The 17,048-nt window shown below is 30.9% G+C and overlaps 1 protein-coding gene across 1 annotated transcript; it reads right to left on the bottom strand.

Moving 5' to 3' along the window:
* Window positions 1-3,925: 3,925 nt before the first annotated feature.
* LOC109808891 (uncharacterized) lies at window positions 3,926-9,116 on the bottom strand. Its single transcript, XM_020372062.3, has 5 exons — window positions 8,439-9,116; window positions 7,432-7,535; window positions 6,845-7,021; window positions 4,569-6,400; window positions 3,926-4,420 (listed from the first exon to the last, which is right to left on the bottom strand). Exons 1-5 carry the CDS (start codon window positions 8,681-8,683, stop codon window positions 4,292-4,294), a joined length of 2,487 nt encoding a protein of 828 aa, XP_020227651.2. The 5' UTR covers window positions 8,684-9,116; the 3' UTR covers window positions 3,926-4,291.
* Window positions 9,117-17,048: the final 7,932 nt, after the last annotated feature.

Genomic DNA, 17,048 nt, shown 5'->3' with positions numbered 1-17,048 from the left:
AAGATCCATCATGATGAGCTCATGCCAAAGAAAAAAACTGTATCTATCTCATTTCAATTATAACATGAGAGAATCCAAAATCCTATATCAACCTAGAGAGGATTTGAAAAATGTCACCAGCAAGTCGTCTAATGCTAAAACTGGACAAGACGAGACAGATTTATAATTTATACCTATTCTTCCTGTGAGTCTACTCAGACAAAGTTCTAGCACTTCTTTTTCTGTATTATTTGAATAGATCTATGAAAAATCTACCGCATTTCTTCAATTAAACATAAATCACCCCAATTCCCTCCTCCGCTAAAAGAACTATCCCACTAACAATTGAAAAGGCATGCCAGTTAGCTCCTATGCAGCCTTTATCGATGCTTCAATTATAAAAACTGAACAGAAACTACACAATGCTAAAATTGAAGCAACAGCGCCAAACTTGTTCCTCCTTATAAATCCAACTACAGTTATATGTACATGAACCCATATATTCATTGAATCGAGCAAATGCTTGGTCGTTCAGAAGAATGGTCAAAGAAAGTTTTTCTTTATTAGTCACATAAATACAGAATACATACATCACCCAATGTAAAAGGTCGAACATGACAACGCTGAAAATATTGGACCTAGAGGGGGTTATTTTAAGCGCTTGGTGTGGAAGAGCCAAACTATAAACACAAATAACTTAGAGAGAGCGAAAAACGTGAGAAGGGTTAATCGGAAAACAAGCAGTAGTTGACCTGTGAAGGAATTGGCATGTTCAAAGCTTGTGTCCCCCCAACCCCAAGGCTCTGAATTCTGAAAATGAAAAGATATGAAATAAGCGGAATGGAAAGAGAAAGATGAAATGATATGATGCATTAGCATTACATACCATGAGGATATTGTTCAACCTTCGTCATCTTCAGAGAGAGTGACGTTTTGAGAGGGAGTGAGAACCTTGAGTTGCAGAGTGACCTCGGAAGCAGGAGGGGATTGAGATTGAAGGAAGATGGAGAATTTGTTGGGGAAAGAGGAGGAAGGAGGTGGGACCCAGAAGGAGGAACCGGGGCGGAAGGGGAGCCAATCGGGTGTGGACTTCTTGACCATAACGCCGTGGGCGTGCTCCTCAAAGAACTTGAGACCGTCGATCTCGACCCAGTTGGATTTGATCGGTTGGGAAGATCGGTGGCGGTGGATGAGTAGGGTTAGGGGTTTGGTCTTAGCGTTGGAGATGAACCTGCCCATCGTATGCCACCCAACAACGCACAAACCAATCTCATCTTTTTCTTAATATATATATGTTCACCATTATATTACCCCTAAATGCTAAATGTTTTGAGGTGAATCGGTAACAAAGGACAAGACACATACAAAAGGAAACATAACAAACAATCATACCTATTATCATAAATAAATTAAATGAAAGGGAATTATTATTCCATAAAAACTAGTCTAAATATTACTGCTTCTTTTCAATTTTTCTTTTTCTTTTTCCCGAGTAATTTTATTTTCCTTAAAATTACTTTCAAATCATTCTCTTTCACTATCCCCCTTTCCTCTCACTGTTTTCTTTATTCAACTTTTTCCTAATTATAAAATTTTCAACTAATCAATTATTTTATTAGTTTTTAAATAATAGAGGCTCATAGAGTATTTAAATTTCACTAGTTATATTTAAAATTATTATTTTTAGTCCTTTTAGTTTATAAAAATTTTGTTTTAATCATCAAATCATCAATAACATGTAAAAGTGACAAATTTAAATAGTTATGCTAGCTGAATTTAATAAGATATATATATTTTATGATTTAAGATTTAAATAGATTTTATGTAATAATATTTAATAAATTTTTTAGCAAAATTTGAATATAATAACTAAAATAAGAACTTTTGAAATTACAAGAAACAAAACAATTAGTTTTAAATTTGAGAAATTAAATATTTTAAAGATTAAAAATATATTTAAATAAAAAATTATTTATGATGAATCGACTGTGTATAACCATTTAATCCAAACTTATAATATAATATAAGGTTGAATTTGTTTATTAAATCATGACAATATTAGTATAAGTGATTGAATATTTATATTTTTAATTAAAAATAAATTTAATTTCCAACTTTTATCGCAATTAAAGATATTATAACCCTAAATGGTCCAACGGATAGGTGAAGTTACACTCTTATAACGTAAAACAAGGTTAATTTTAATTATTGAGATTTTCTTTCTAAAATAAGAGGAAAATTTAACTTAAAAATAAGAATGTGTTTACCAAACGTGAATTTTTTTTTAGTTAAGTGTAAAAAAATTTTACATTGACAACCAATTAAATCTTTTAATTGTGTCATGTCACTATAAACACATTTATTTTTAACAGTGACATGACACAATTAAAAAATTTAATTAATTATAAGTGTAAAAATACTTTACATTGACAGTATATAAGTGATTAACTCAATTTTTTTTAAGGATATCGATTAGTTCTAATGAATTCAATACATCAAATAAATCCAAACTAAATCAATTAAATGATTTCAATTATATTTTATCGGATCTGACTCAAATTCAATCTTCAATATCTCATGTATCAAGTTTAGGCTTTATAAACCCAATGTCTCAAAATCCAAACCACTACTCTTATGAGTTTTCTTGCTATTTTGTAAATAGCGTGTTATGATATAATCATTTTTTTTTGCTATTTTGTAAATAGCGTGTTATGATATACTTTTTTGTGTGTGATTTACGCTGTTCTTTTAGTTAGTGCAAACCAACTACAGTGTACATCATTCTAATGACAAATTTAAATTTACATTTGAGACAAAGTTATGTATTTTTTATTTTATTTTTTTATTAAATTATATTTTTAGTCTCTTTATTTTTATTAATTTACAATTATGGTCCTCTATTTTAAAATAGAGACATTTAATTTCCTATTTTTAAAATAAAAAACTTTAGTTTAATTATCAAATTGATATTTGTTGTTGATTAAATTTTAACATTGATATGACATTTAATAATAAAAATTAAAAATAACATAAAATACCTCCGTTTATATTTATCCTAATAAGTAATTGATATTTATTTTATTAAGAAATTTTATTTAAATATTTTTTTTATCTTTAAATGTTATGTTACTAAGTGTTTCATCACTTAAATATAAGTAAACATTAAAATTTAACTATTATTAGATGTCAACTAAATAAGAAAACCAAAATTTTGCATTTTTGAAATTAGACAAATTAAATGTTTCTATTTTTTTTATGGCCCATGCAAACCAATGTTTAATTTGTGTTTGTAAGACATGATTTTTTTTAGACTAAACATTATTTAATACAAACAAAAATTAAATCTGAAAGTATTAAATCAAACTCCCATGTCATAAGACAAACCTTACAACCATTTGGTTAAAAGGTTTGGTTATATATCTCTACTTTAAAATAATAATAAAAAAATCAAAATTGTGCATCACAAAAATTGAGAAACAAAAATACAATTTAATTTATTTTTTTGTTTCAAAAAACAATTTTTTGCTTTTTGTATATAAGAGTCCAATTAACCTAAATCCTAAACTCTAAAACTAATATGATTAGATTGGTTTAATCAAATTGTTAAAAAAAATTTAACAAATTCAAACCAAATGTAATAAATTTGAACATATACAATGCAAAGATTGGCTTGGTTTGAATTTAGAAATTCGAAGCAAATGGAGCCGTGAACAGTGAATACCCCTAATAAATCTTGCCATTATCAAACATGCTTTATTCGTTTTTTACATTCAAATTTCCGTTGTATAACTAGAAATGCATAGGGTGATGGAATAGGGAAATAAAAAATATAAAATTGACATCTAAACTTGAATAACTGAATTCAATATAGTCTGGGACTGCTTCTGCAAAGCTGTTTTAAAATGCAAAGCAAGGTAGACAATGTAGTCAAGTAAAATCGAAATCATAAACAAGAATGAATCATCATAATTTATTTTATGGTAACTTGAATATTATTATTTACACATTCATATCTACAAAACTATGGTACTCAAGAGGTATAATAGAATTGAAGCAGAAGAAACTTTTTTTTTTCTTTTAACTAAAAGCTTAGGTGACTTGAATTCCAAATACTCATCGAAGATAGGACAAGTCTCAAGACTCAAAGATGGCTTATAGTAATACTTACATATTATTCATCAGCAAGATCTTCATAAAGATAATGAAAATTGAACTTACGTCCTTGTAAGATATGAATCCGCTCCTTCCCAACTTGACACTAAAGAATTGTAATTACAATATATATACAAGACAGGTCAATGTAAGATTCGGCTCACATCTCAGACAAAAGACTGCTTATTTTGCGGAGCTCCTTGAGAGCTGACATGGCAGTAACCTGCCTTTCAATGTTATCCAATGATGCTCCCTGGCCCTGGTTTTGTTGGAGAGCACACTCAATCACCTGCCACACAAAAACAAGTTCTTATGATAACATGTTTGAAACATTTCATGTAAATAAAACAGTGTTTTCTTCAATCATCAGATTATAACTTCAGTTCACTCACTAACTCATCATTCAATTTGAGAGTGACAATTAGAAAGAAGTTTACCTGGATATGCTCAAGCATTGCTTGCCCAATATTCCTCACTGTGCTCATCACATTTTGGTCTGCAGATTCCCCGTCGCAACTAACAGAACTACAATGTCCATTGACTGTAGAACAGGGTATTGTGTTACCTTGATTATTACAATCACTGTCAGGTTTTACAGCCTCAGAAGCATTGCTTCCTTTCTCTGACATACACTCGTCATTACTCCACCCGAACCTCCGTAGCCACTGAAATTTGTTCAATTTTCTCTCATTCGAGTGTGTGGTTGAATTTCCTGCAGAATTATTAATATCATTGCTCCTTGGTGTCTGAGATACATTCTCAGGATCATCAGAGATTGGAAGAAGTGAACCCATAGGACTACTAAATGCACATTCATCAATTCCATCAAGGGATAAGTTAGACCCATCATTACTTATCTCGGAGTCAATTTTTTGATCATGGGCCTCATTAGGAGGACTAGATGGGCAAGAAATAACAGATGAGTTGTCCTCACTGCTACATCTATCTTCGGGAGAATACTTGTTGCTGCATTCGGAGTTATCACACAGTTGCTCCTCTTCAACTATTGCAGACATATTATCACGACAGTGCGGTTTTTCATTATCTTCCTCTAAGCCAAGTTCCTTAGAGAGATCTTCTAACAAACTGCGCCTACCCGATGCTATGGATTCCTTTTTACCACTTTTAATCTTTGATGAAGAGGGGTCAGATGCTGTTCTTTTCAAACTAAACTTTACCTTATCTGTCCATCCCTTCTTCCGAGTTGGCACCTGTTTTTCTACTCCATCTTGCTTGAGTTCTTCAGCCTTGTGGAGAACCCTCCACTTTTCTTCCCAGTAGCTATCAGGTACTAAATTCAGAGGAGTTTTTGGTGAACTTGATTCAGATGAGAGGGTCCGAGATCTTTGCAAAACTGTTTTACCCTGGTTATGATACTCAACAAGTGAAGGCATTGTGGATGAAATCTCAGTACTTAATGCAAGAGCCTGCAAGGATTTAGCCTTCCTTATTAGTTTTCCAATGTCAGTGTCCTCAGGGAAGTTTAATAATCTCTGGAGACAAGTTGTAGGATTTTCAGCTGCAAGTAGTGAAGATCTTAAATGAAGCATCATTGCTACAGCCATAGCTGTGATAAATGCTCCACGAGACGAATGAAAGATCCTAAAACCAGAGTCTGCATTGTCGTCAGCGTGTTTTTCCACTTTACTGTTATCTGATGAAAATATTTCATCCCAGATTATCAAGAGGTTGCTGAGTGAAAATTCCCGTCCAAATAAAACTCGCAACCAGCGGAGAGCAAAGTACTGGGGTTCAACCCCAAGATCAACGAGATGGCCATGCAGAGATGAATCCACATGAGACAACAAATGATACAATGCAGCAGAAGCTTCAATTACAGGAGGCAAGCCAGTATGGGACCCAGGCACAGGGGAATAGGAGAAGAAATCAGCCATTGCAATTGACCCACGAGACCCATTCATTAGAGCATCAAACATACAGTAAGCATCATGTTCGACGAATTTCTCAGATAAAACAATGCCCAATTCACCTTCAGCCCCATATGCGTCACTTAGCAATACAATCTTCTGTATCTTAGGATCAAGCTCATCAAGACTCTTGATTTTCATTGACTTTCCATTGGAGTCAATTTCGTCCTTCATCAAGTCTGATTTTTTAAAATCAAAGCTGTAAGAAAGATCATTCTCTTGACAAATGAGGTCATCAAATCTGTCTGTGAAGTGATCTTCATAAAGCTTTCGAACTTCTGAAAGACACTCCACATCACATTGGAGAACATAAAGCACCGGAGCAAGTAATTCATGCATTCCTACAAAATATTTGATGAAAGAAGCCCAATAGTATCAGATCAACTATTTGCATCACATATATGACTATATTTGTAAAAATATCATATTACCTTCATTATTCATTTAACGCGGTAAATAATCAAAGTTTTTGGTAAAGTTTTATTATAGCTAAACGTAAAAAAATTTGATTCCTAAGAAATATATATAAATATTTCCAAAAATATTTATGACTAATCAAACATATTCTAGTTATTCCTAAAGAATTATGTGTATTAAAAAATTTTCCTTCTGCCAAACACACCTTAAAGATGAGTGTATCGTAACCAAAGTTTCTTACAAGGAGTTGGAAGGAAAAATAAGACAACCATCCCAATATGAGAAAACATATTTTAGACAAAGGTAAATTATCTTATATTCAACATATTGGCTGCAAATGTTGCTTGAGAGCAAATTGAGCAATGTACCTTGTCTATAACCACACTCTGGGTGTCTGAGACACCATAGTAATAAAATTCGTCTCAATATGCCTTGGCATCCTGGAGTCTGGAAGTAGTTGCCATGTTCTGGGTATAGACGCGATAAATCCTGATCAACCATCCTCTCCATCTCTGCATTGCGAAAAAAGCGACTCCATGTACTGTCTGCATGTAGAGGCCAATTGATATTATTGTCAACACAGATAGAGTTCAATGGAATGAGACAGAATTAGATAGACTACCAAGATATCTACTAATATCAGTAATATGCATTTCAAGGTTTTGAGGCAACATTATGACAAAATATGCAACAATTTACTTGCTTGTCTTTCTTATCTGCTTCATTTTCACCTCAACAGTTTTTGATTGCCAATATTTCTTTGCTTAACCTTTTCATGCGTTTGGTTGCCACTAAATGAGAACGGAGCATTCAAAATATCTAACTTGCTCTCTAGTCACTTAAAAAGAATTTATGAAAGTATATTGGCTAAATCAGGGATCTTTAACCATATATAGACTTAATATCTACATGTACTGTGCAAGGAATAGGCGCAAGAAAATATGCTTAGATTTACCTGGATTTTGTGAAAGTGGGTTATCCATGACAAGATTGGGTGAACTACTTCCATCCTTTGTAATATGAGGATCAACCAGGAGGCGCCCTCTCAAACTGGCATACCTGACAATATTATAAACAGTTCGTGTTAAATAAGATACAGCCCCTCAAAAAATTGTAATTGGCTGAACAAATATGCAATTGTTTTTAATGCACTACAATGACAGACATCAAGAAACACGTGGATTTAACAACTCAGTCCTGGCAACACTACAGATGACGTGCAAATAACCCTCAATGCCAAACGAAGAAACAGCTTAATTTTCTTTTCAGTTTAGCCAACGAAACAATACTTTGATATACGATGATATTGGTCTAAAATAGGGAACAAAAAGAAGATAGTATCCATTTTGACTTGAAGAATTCATCCCCAAAACTCATATGTAAGCATTCCCGAATGAAAATTGCCATGAGCATGGTAGTAAGGGGTCTAACTCAATTGGTTGGGCAAGAATACTGAGTTATTATAAACCACTTGTACCGAGTTCAATTTTTATCGATAAAAAAAATGAAATTGTCAAAAAATTCCTGTATTTTCTGTATAATTTATCCCCCATTATTTAAAAATAAAATAAAATTGCAAGGTGTGCTTCCCTTGTTATTATTGAGAGTTGAGGGAAAAAGTTGCATACAAACAAAAACAGTTATGTTATATCGTTAAGTTCATCATAAAGACCAAGGAAGTAATCTAAAATTTGGTACAGACGTATAGTATATTTCAATGAATGCAATGCAACATTCTAATTGTAAAAGGAAAGAATAACGGCAGAGACTAGAGAGATGGTTAGAAAGCAACAAACAAGGTGGCTTTGGCTCTAACACCTATCTGTGTCTATCAACAAAACTCTGAATAAGGCACCAAATTTGAGGAATACAATTATACAATGACCACAAATTGAAATAAAACCCCCCAAAAAAAGCAATGAAATTGAAAATAATAAGGTGTGATTATTGAGCTGGCCTTACCTCCTTCTAGAATTAGCCGTGGCACGACGAAGATCATCAATGGAAGAAGAAGAAGAAGAAGAAGAAGAAGAAGAAGTAGAAGAAGAAGAAGATGGCAACACCCCAAGATTTATTCGCCACTGCAAACCTCTAAGATCCCCAAATGGCCGACTCTCCGGCGCCGATCCCGGAGAAACGGCGCCGGAGCTTAAAGACGGCACCGACGACAATTCCGGCAAAGGCGGATCCATCAGAGCCGGCGGCATGTGTATCCGGCGACCCCCCACCGACCCAGATGCTCAAAAGCAACGAAATTTGTCCCAATTGCTTTCTGGAAAGCGAAAAATTGAAAATTTGAGCGGCGCAAGGCAAATGTGTTGAAGGAGAAAAAGAATTTGCTTGTGGGGTGCTAATGAGGAGATGATAGTGTGAGAAGGGAAATGATTGGATGTGCTGTTGTTTGTACTGCTCAATCTTTCATTGTTCCTTTTATGGGAGGGGAGAGAAAGTGAGAAGACAGAGAAAAGGAGAAGAATGGTAGTTTGTTTTTGCCCAGAGGAAGAGGAAAGGAAATGGAATGGTGGATGTGTCATCTGTGCTGTGAGGAAGGGAAGATTGAGCTGTAAATTTTATATCCATTTTCATTTTCATTTTCTTCTCTTCCGGTGCAAAATTCACTACCTTTTTTTTGTTACCTTCTTGTCAATCATAATTAGATTCATTCTCACAAATTTATTGTTATTTCCGTTGTACTTTTTTTTTATATATAGGGAAAGTGTCAAAATAAGTGTTTATAATTCGCCTACCAATTTAAAAATTTATTAATAAAAAAATGGTTTAAATATTTATAATTCACCTACATTTTAATGATTAAAAATTGCCATAAATATCTTATTTGTTTTTTCTTTTTAAATAGAAAGATTATTTGATGTTTATCTAAATTCTAATGATTCTAATCCGGATCCAAGGTGAAGGCGTCCCAGACATTACCTTTTTAAAACCAAGAAAGTTACATGTCACCCATAACCAAATCATAGCCATTCATTTCCAAAGTTGGTTGCTCTTTTATTGATCGTAAAAATATAAACACACACGCCTCTGAAGTCTGAAGGAAGAATGGCATCTGAAAAAGGTAAATGGATGGCCCAAGTATTCATCGTACCACACAGTAGCTTTCTTTTGACCAGGCCTGCTCCATTTCTCAGTTTTTATTTCCTTTCATTTCACTTGCGGCCCACTCATGATCCATTTTGGACCCAAGAAGGAAAATAAATGGCTGATGATATATATACTTCCTATCTTTTATAAGTACACTTTCAATTTCTTTTTTTAAAATAAAATTTCTAAAATATTATTTTAACTAAATTTTTATTTTAAGTTTTATTTTTTAATTTTTTTTATCCACCCCTTTCTTTTATTATTTTTTTTTCTCATTCTCCTTTTTCATCACTCTAGTCATTTTTTTGATGATTTTATTCTTTTTCGTTTTTCATTATTGATTTTTCTTCTTTTACAATCAACATAATCATATTTTATCTTTCTATATTTTAAATTCTATTTTTCACTTTCTACTTTATTCTTTCTTAAACCCTAATTTTTCATTCAATCTTCATTATTATCTACATTCAATACAAGGTACAAATTAATATATTAAATTATATTTTATATTTATAATTTTTTTTAACTTATTTAACATTACTTATGGACAACAGGATTATAGACGACAGTGGTGGATGAGGAGATAAAGAAACACATAAATTAAATTTGTCATACCAAAAAATAAGATTCGAAATTTAATTTTAGTATTCCGGAAAGTACTTTCCGGAATAGTAAAATTATTGTTCCAGAAAGTATTTTTTGGAAGTGTGTTTCTTATATAATTCCGAAAAGAACTTTCCAGAACAGTAACTTTAGTATTTTGAAAAGTACTTTCCAAAATTATGTAAAAAAAACATTTCCAAAAAATACTTTCCGGAATAAGAATTTACTATTATGGAAAGTATTTTCTGGAATAAAAACTTTATTATTCCAAAAAGTAATTTTCAGAACAAAAACTTTACTATTCCAGAAAGAAAGAAATGTAGAGATGAGAGAGAGATGTTAACAAAACAGAGAAACAATGAACGATAATAAACTAGAAACAATAAGAACAAAAGAATATAGAAAAAGGTGGAGATAGTGAAAAGAATTACTTGGCGAAAAAATGCATATGGTCTCACACCTTTTCCTTTGACACTAAACCGCGAGCTTACAACTTATAACAAAACAGAAAAGGAAGAAGATATTACAAAAACTAAAAAGGGTAGAAGAGGAGGTAGAGAGATCAGAGAAGAAAGTGACGAAGAAGAGAAGAAGAAAGGGGTGGAAGAGAAAGAAGAAGGGAGGTGCGAGGAAAAAGAAAGAAGAAGAGGGGTGCGCGGAAGAGAAAGAACAGGAGTGCGGGGTGCGGGGTGCGGGAAAAATAAAGAAAGAAAAGGGGTGCGGGGAAGAGAAAGAAAAGGGGTGCGGGGTGCGGGAAAAATAAAGAAGAAAAGAGGTGCGGTGAAGAAAAAGAAGAGGGGTGCGGGTACAAATTTAGGAATTTTATATATATATAAAGGGAGTGTGTTTATATGAAAACGGAGGTGTGTTTATCATCACCCTAAGACCTAGAAAGGGAAAAAAAAAGTTGGGAGACTAATCATTTGAGAAAAAAACAAACTGTGAGAGAGCTAGTTTGGTTTGGACAAATTGTATAACGTGTTACATTTAAACATTTGTTTTAATTTGTTATAATGCAAAGCCACTAATTAGACATGTGCAAATGTATAACTATGCATTGGAATGATAGATTGATAGTGTTATTACCTTCCTAAAGAAAAAAAAGATACTTCTCTTGCCAAGTTTTTTATCTTCACATTCCTAAACCTCTTACAAATCCTTTCTCCATTCTATTATTAACGAGATAGTTCATTTTTTGTAACACACTGTTGAAGTGATTCCTATATTAGCATAATTCCTTTCAACTATGACAAATTTTATTTATAAACCCAAATAAGGTTACCACCACTTTAAGTTTTAACCAACTACTTCGAAGAAATATAAAACTCATAGTCATGAATTTATGGCTGAGTATAATCTAATGCATACCACAATTGTAGTCAAGCAAGTTTTTTTTCTTTTTTTTAAGTAGTGAAGCATGTTATTATCAACACTAAAACAGAGAATCACTATGTAACGTTGCCTATTTTAGTTTTGGTTTCTCAAATTGATCTATTTGCCATTGCATGTGTCATACCTCTGATCAATTTTCAATCACAACAAATTTTAGACCTTGAGCCACAATCATGTGCAAAACGCTACGAGACTCTATCTAACAAATGGGCCAACAGGCCCATTATAAAAGACATGTTTCCCTCACTTGACATGAAATGGTTGGAAATTATGCGTTTATTGGCCTGAAATTTGTTTGACCCTGACCCAAATGAATGATTGGGCTTACACCAAGTTTCATTACAGGGTCTTCTGTAAACACCTCTCACTATCCGAAATCAATGTCTCCGGGGATAAATAAATTCATTCCCATCACTGTGTAGAATGCCAGATGTAGGACTTCCTTAAATTTTAGCATTCAATTAATAAAAGGGAAAAAATAATGTGTATTTAAAATTATTACAAAGAATGGAGTTTTCTTTTAATATTTAATGTAATTGTATATTTAAATATGTGTATTTGGATAGTTCATTTTAGAAAAATAACTACTTTATCATAAAAAAAAACTTTAAAATAGTTGTTTTCTAAAAAATCAACTAAATTTTATCTTGTATTTTGATATTTAGCTACATATATAGTAATGATACTTGATAGAAGCACTTGTTATTAGAGGTATTAAAATTAGTTGAGCATGTCAAGTTAGTCAATTGGCCCTTTCGGTTAAATAAACTAGACTTTTTTATATTTAGAATGAAAACATTGAACCAATTTAACTTGACTTAGATGTGTCAAACAGACCAGAATGGGTCAGTAAAAATTAGACTAAAAAATTATCAAGTTTATTTTGTTCAAAGTTTTTTCTTTTAAATTATATATAAAATTATTAATAAAAATAAAGTGACTCAATCTAATATAAAGAAACATATTAGGTTGGGCTAGAAAAGAAATACGGTTCCTATAATAATTGGATTGAACTAAGTTTTTATTTTTTATATTAAAATGTCAGATAAGATTATTGTGAGTGAAAGAAAAGGCTGCCATCAACTTAGATTGGCTGGTTTTGATAATTCCACTCATTACAATATCTTTGTTTGATCTTTTCCTAGCTAATGAATGAGGGTAATTGGGATTTGATAGGCACTCAAAAGGAGTTTGGAAGTGGAGAATAAGGCCAAATGATAAACCCTAAAAATAAAGACATTACTACTCTCTCCGTGATTCTTTCAAATTAAAATAATGAAATTCAGAGCCCACCTCTCCCATGATGGATGGATTAATTATCACATCTCTCTAAGCATGGACCAAACATTAAAAAAGGATAAAAATCTGCGTAGGTCCTAGCTAGGGATTGCATTTAACTATTTAACTTTTATTCAGTGAATGATTCTTCAACAAATTGAATGAACAGTGATCGTGAAAATCCCTAAAAGGGGTAAATGTGTAGAAAAAAAGTGAGATGATTTGGGGTGATTATGTGTCCTTAACTGGCATCAAAAAGTCCAGTGACTTTTATCACACTGACAACCCCTTTTGTCCCCATTCATAGCAAATGAATGAATGCAAGTCCTTTTCAACGAATCCATCAAAGATGGGGATTGGGGACTCCTATTACACATGGGGGTAGAAACAAAATGCAAACTGTGAGGAAAAAAACACACTCTCTCACCAAAACGTTTTATCAACAACAGTTTCCAATATTGCACTTACATTTCTTAATCATACTACTTTGAATTCTAATCACTAATAATCCTTTCTTTTTTCTTCTTACCAGACAGCTATGAATCAACTCGCGACGTAGAATACTAAAAACTATACCTGTTTTTTTTTCTTCTTCTTCTTTGATTAATTCATATCTCTTCCCTTGACACTACACGAGTTCACGTATGATGATGATCCATATTTTGGAAGCGTCCAGTTTCATTTTCTGTGATGCATACGATAAGGGCATCTATGATCACATGTGGTGTATAAGCATAAGACAAGGCTCGTGGGTCTCCCAACATGTGCACTTCAGAAAAAAAAAACCTTCACTTCAACTCAACATTTCCCATTTTATCATTCCCTAGAACACAACACAACACAACAGAATCGAGTCTTTTATCTTAATTAATTTGTTCCCTTCCCTTACAAGTTCCACCACCTCATCACAACTACATTAAAAATTAGGAAAGTATTTCTGTGTGTGCGTGTACATCGTACATACCATGGGACCATGCTTGCTGATAACATGCAATACTGAAATGACTTTAACAACCTTATCCTAATCCCTTATACACATTGTTTGAACGGATAATGTATTATTTGAATTAACTTTTTAACAAATATTTATATCAAATAAAAATTATATAAAAAAAAACTTGTGTTGTATAAATTAAAATTTAATTTACGTGTAAATTAATTTATAAAATTTTCTTGTTTAAATTTATATATAAAAATTGATTAACTTATGCATAAAATTGTTTTGTTTTATGTTATTTTATTTTATTTTTCTCTTATAAATTGCAATGTTTATTTAAAGATTCTTGTATGAATGCAAAACAAGGAGTGATGATGATACAATTTTACTAATCTATTTGCACATCATTTCCTTTCTCGTTTTAAAAATTAATTTGCTGGAACAGAATTTGCTTTTATTTCATGTTTAATTAAGACGATTATATTTTATTATTTAAAGGACAATAATACTTATTGAGTGAGTTTTGGACTATATATCTTAAAACAAATCTAAATGCCAACATGACAACACCAACTAAATTTTACACGTTTGACACATGACATTTTGTCATTATTGAATCATGAATTAGATTGTTGACGATTATTATTTCATTAAGAAAATAATTTCCACGCAGATTCAAAAGATTCATAAGTAAGTGTTGAGAACTATGAATTAAAGTAGAGTATCTACGTGAGTCATAATCCCGTAAACTAATTTGGCTTATTGCAGGTTTAAGTCAAGTTACCAAACTCATTTACCTCAGATTAATTTAAGTTGAAAATATAAAAGAGATCATTACCCTTAATAAATTTTTTAAAAAACTTAGTCATATACATGAAGGTATTAATTACATTAATACTAATATTATAAAGTTATTAATTATAAGTAGTGTAAAAGATGAAAGAACATATATGTAGATATGGCGTATCCTATGCCTTGCTGAAAAAAATATTCAAACTTGTAACCGTCAACTATGAAAATTAACATAAAGCTTTCTTTCGGTCTTCTCACCTAAACTCTCCTTTTGACTCTCAAGATTATTAAATAAATCTTCATGAAACGTTCACATGGACAAAGTTAGATAATATACATAATATCGATAGTACCATAATGATTACACTTCTCATTGTTTAAATTGCAAAGTCACGATTCACGAACGTAATCAAAATCATATTATAGTTGTGCCATCAAAACTTAAAATGGCAAGAACTTTTTATTTTTATTTTTAAAATTAATGTTCCTGTCGATTTAAAGGTGGACTCACCTACGCGGCAATGAAAATGATGAAAGGGTGCCCCAAGTCAGTGACCGTGAGGTTATGACTGATTAAAGTAATATTAATAAACTAACACTAATAACATAATTATCAAAATAAAATAATCTTATTTGCTGGACAGAATAAATCTTAATGGATTCGATCTCAAATTCTTATAGAGTTTAATTCTTAAAGTAATTTAATTCACAAATAAATATTTCATATAGTTAGATCATTAAAAAAAATTGACCTTATACTATTATACATTATTTATTACACGCGCTTTCATGATTATATATATAATACTATCTTTAATTTATTTTTATGTACCTTTTAAGCTTTTTTTATTTTATCAGTTATTCAAAAAATACTTATAAATAATTAAATGCAAACTCATCCTTAAATTAAGGAAGTTTAACTTGATTAATAAATTCTTAATAACATTATAAAACATAGGAAAGATGATGATTATTACATAATATAGTTTTTGTCCTAAAAAATATAATATAGTTTTAATTATTAAAACCATTTACTTTTCATTAACAAACGAATAATTTCAAATCTTTTTTAAAAGTATTTTTACCTAGTGAATACCTTCTTCTTCTTCTTCTTCTTTTTTTAAATATTTTTATAATATCATGGGAAGCAAATATATTATTCTCACCAATATTAATATTATCAAAGTATATTTTCTATTTAAAAATTAGGCACATTATTTTTGGGTGTTTTTCTCAATAATTTTTTATCGTTTAAAAATTAATTGAATTTACACGTATACTGTATATTATAATGTCTATTTTGAAGAATGAAAATTTCAATATCTCCCATCATTCCCACTTTTTCACTCAAAGTTTATCAACATTCTTTCTCCTCCCTATAAAAGATGTATTTTTCATATGCTTTAGTTGTAATAAGTAAACAAAAACAAACAAAAAACAAAAAACAAAAAAAACTAAACTAAACTAATTATTTCAAACTATTATGTTTTTATTTTTATTTTTGTTCGAATGAATATTTTAACTACCAAGTTAGAGTGGATAAAAAATAATTCTAACTTAAAAACAATTAATTTTTGAGAGACTTTAATCTCCAAGTTAGATTTACTTTTGTAAGCCACTCCAACTTAGAGGACAATTGTTAACCTCTAAGTTAAAGTTGCTTTTATGGAGTAATATTGAGTTGCGGACAATTGTTTTAGATGATTTTTCAACCTAACTTTGAATCGTCCTTTCTAACCTAAACCGATATTTATAACATATAATGTAAACTAATATAACTTTAATGAACATGTCATGACTTATTTACCGTATAATGTTAAGTCTATTAAGATTATTAACATGTCTTAATGTCTTTTTTTCACTAAATGACAAGTATCGAAGAGTAATTACTCGTAAATATGATTCTTACTCTTGTTTTCCCTTCTCTCAAAATTAATTTAAACATGGAAGTCTTTATAGTTGACACAATCAAAACTTAAGTCTTACCTATGCAATTTCTTCATCTCAATATCCTACCATTTAGAGTTAATCTTGACATTTTGTAGACCCGGTACAATAAAATAGATAAGGGTCCTTTATATATAAATATATTCAAATTTAAATATGTATTATATAAAAAGATAACAATGTAATTTTAATAAAATAATATATTTTTTACCCTATGTGAACAATATTTGGACAAATCTTAAAAAATGTATTAAATTAACTCCTATGTTGTCTTCTATCACCAACAATATATGTTTTCTAAAGCTGTCATGATGCCTTTCACCAACAAAATAAAAGCACAATTTGTCATAAGAACTCCTTATATTTTGCTACATAGAAATTATAATTATTTTTTAAGTTTTATTTCTTTTATATTGAAAGAATTTTATATTTGTTACCACAAATTTTAAAAATGATGGATGTTTTTTTTTATAAATATTTTAGTAAAATTAAATGTTTAATTTTTAAAATTTGGAATTTGTAAT

Source organism: Cajanus cajan, chromosome 5 (assembly GCF_000230855.2).
Source record: "Cajanus cajan strain Asha chromosome 5, NIPB_CcT2T_4, whole genome shotgun sequence".
Taxonomy (NCBI): Eukaryota; Viridiplantae; Streptophyta; class Magnoliopsida; order Fabales; family Fabaceae; genus Cajanus; species Cajanus cajan.
This window is presented reverse-complemented; position numbering and strand designations above follow the sequence as displayed.

Coding starts and splice junctions, on each gene's coding strand:
- LOC109808891 (XM_020372062.3), bottom strand. CDS start 8,683: ATGCCGCCGGCTCTGATGGATCCGCCTTTGCCGGAATTGTCGTCGGTG. Junction 7,536..8,438: donor ACGGCTAATTCTAGAAGGAG/GTAAGGCCAGCT, acceptor TAATATTGTCAG/GTATGCCAGTTTGAGAGGGC. Junction 6,401..6,844: donor AGAGTGTGGTTATAGACAAG/GTACATTGCTCA, acceptor AATATTTTGTAG/GAATGCATGAATTACTTGCT.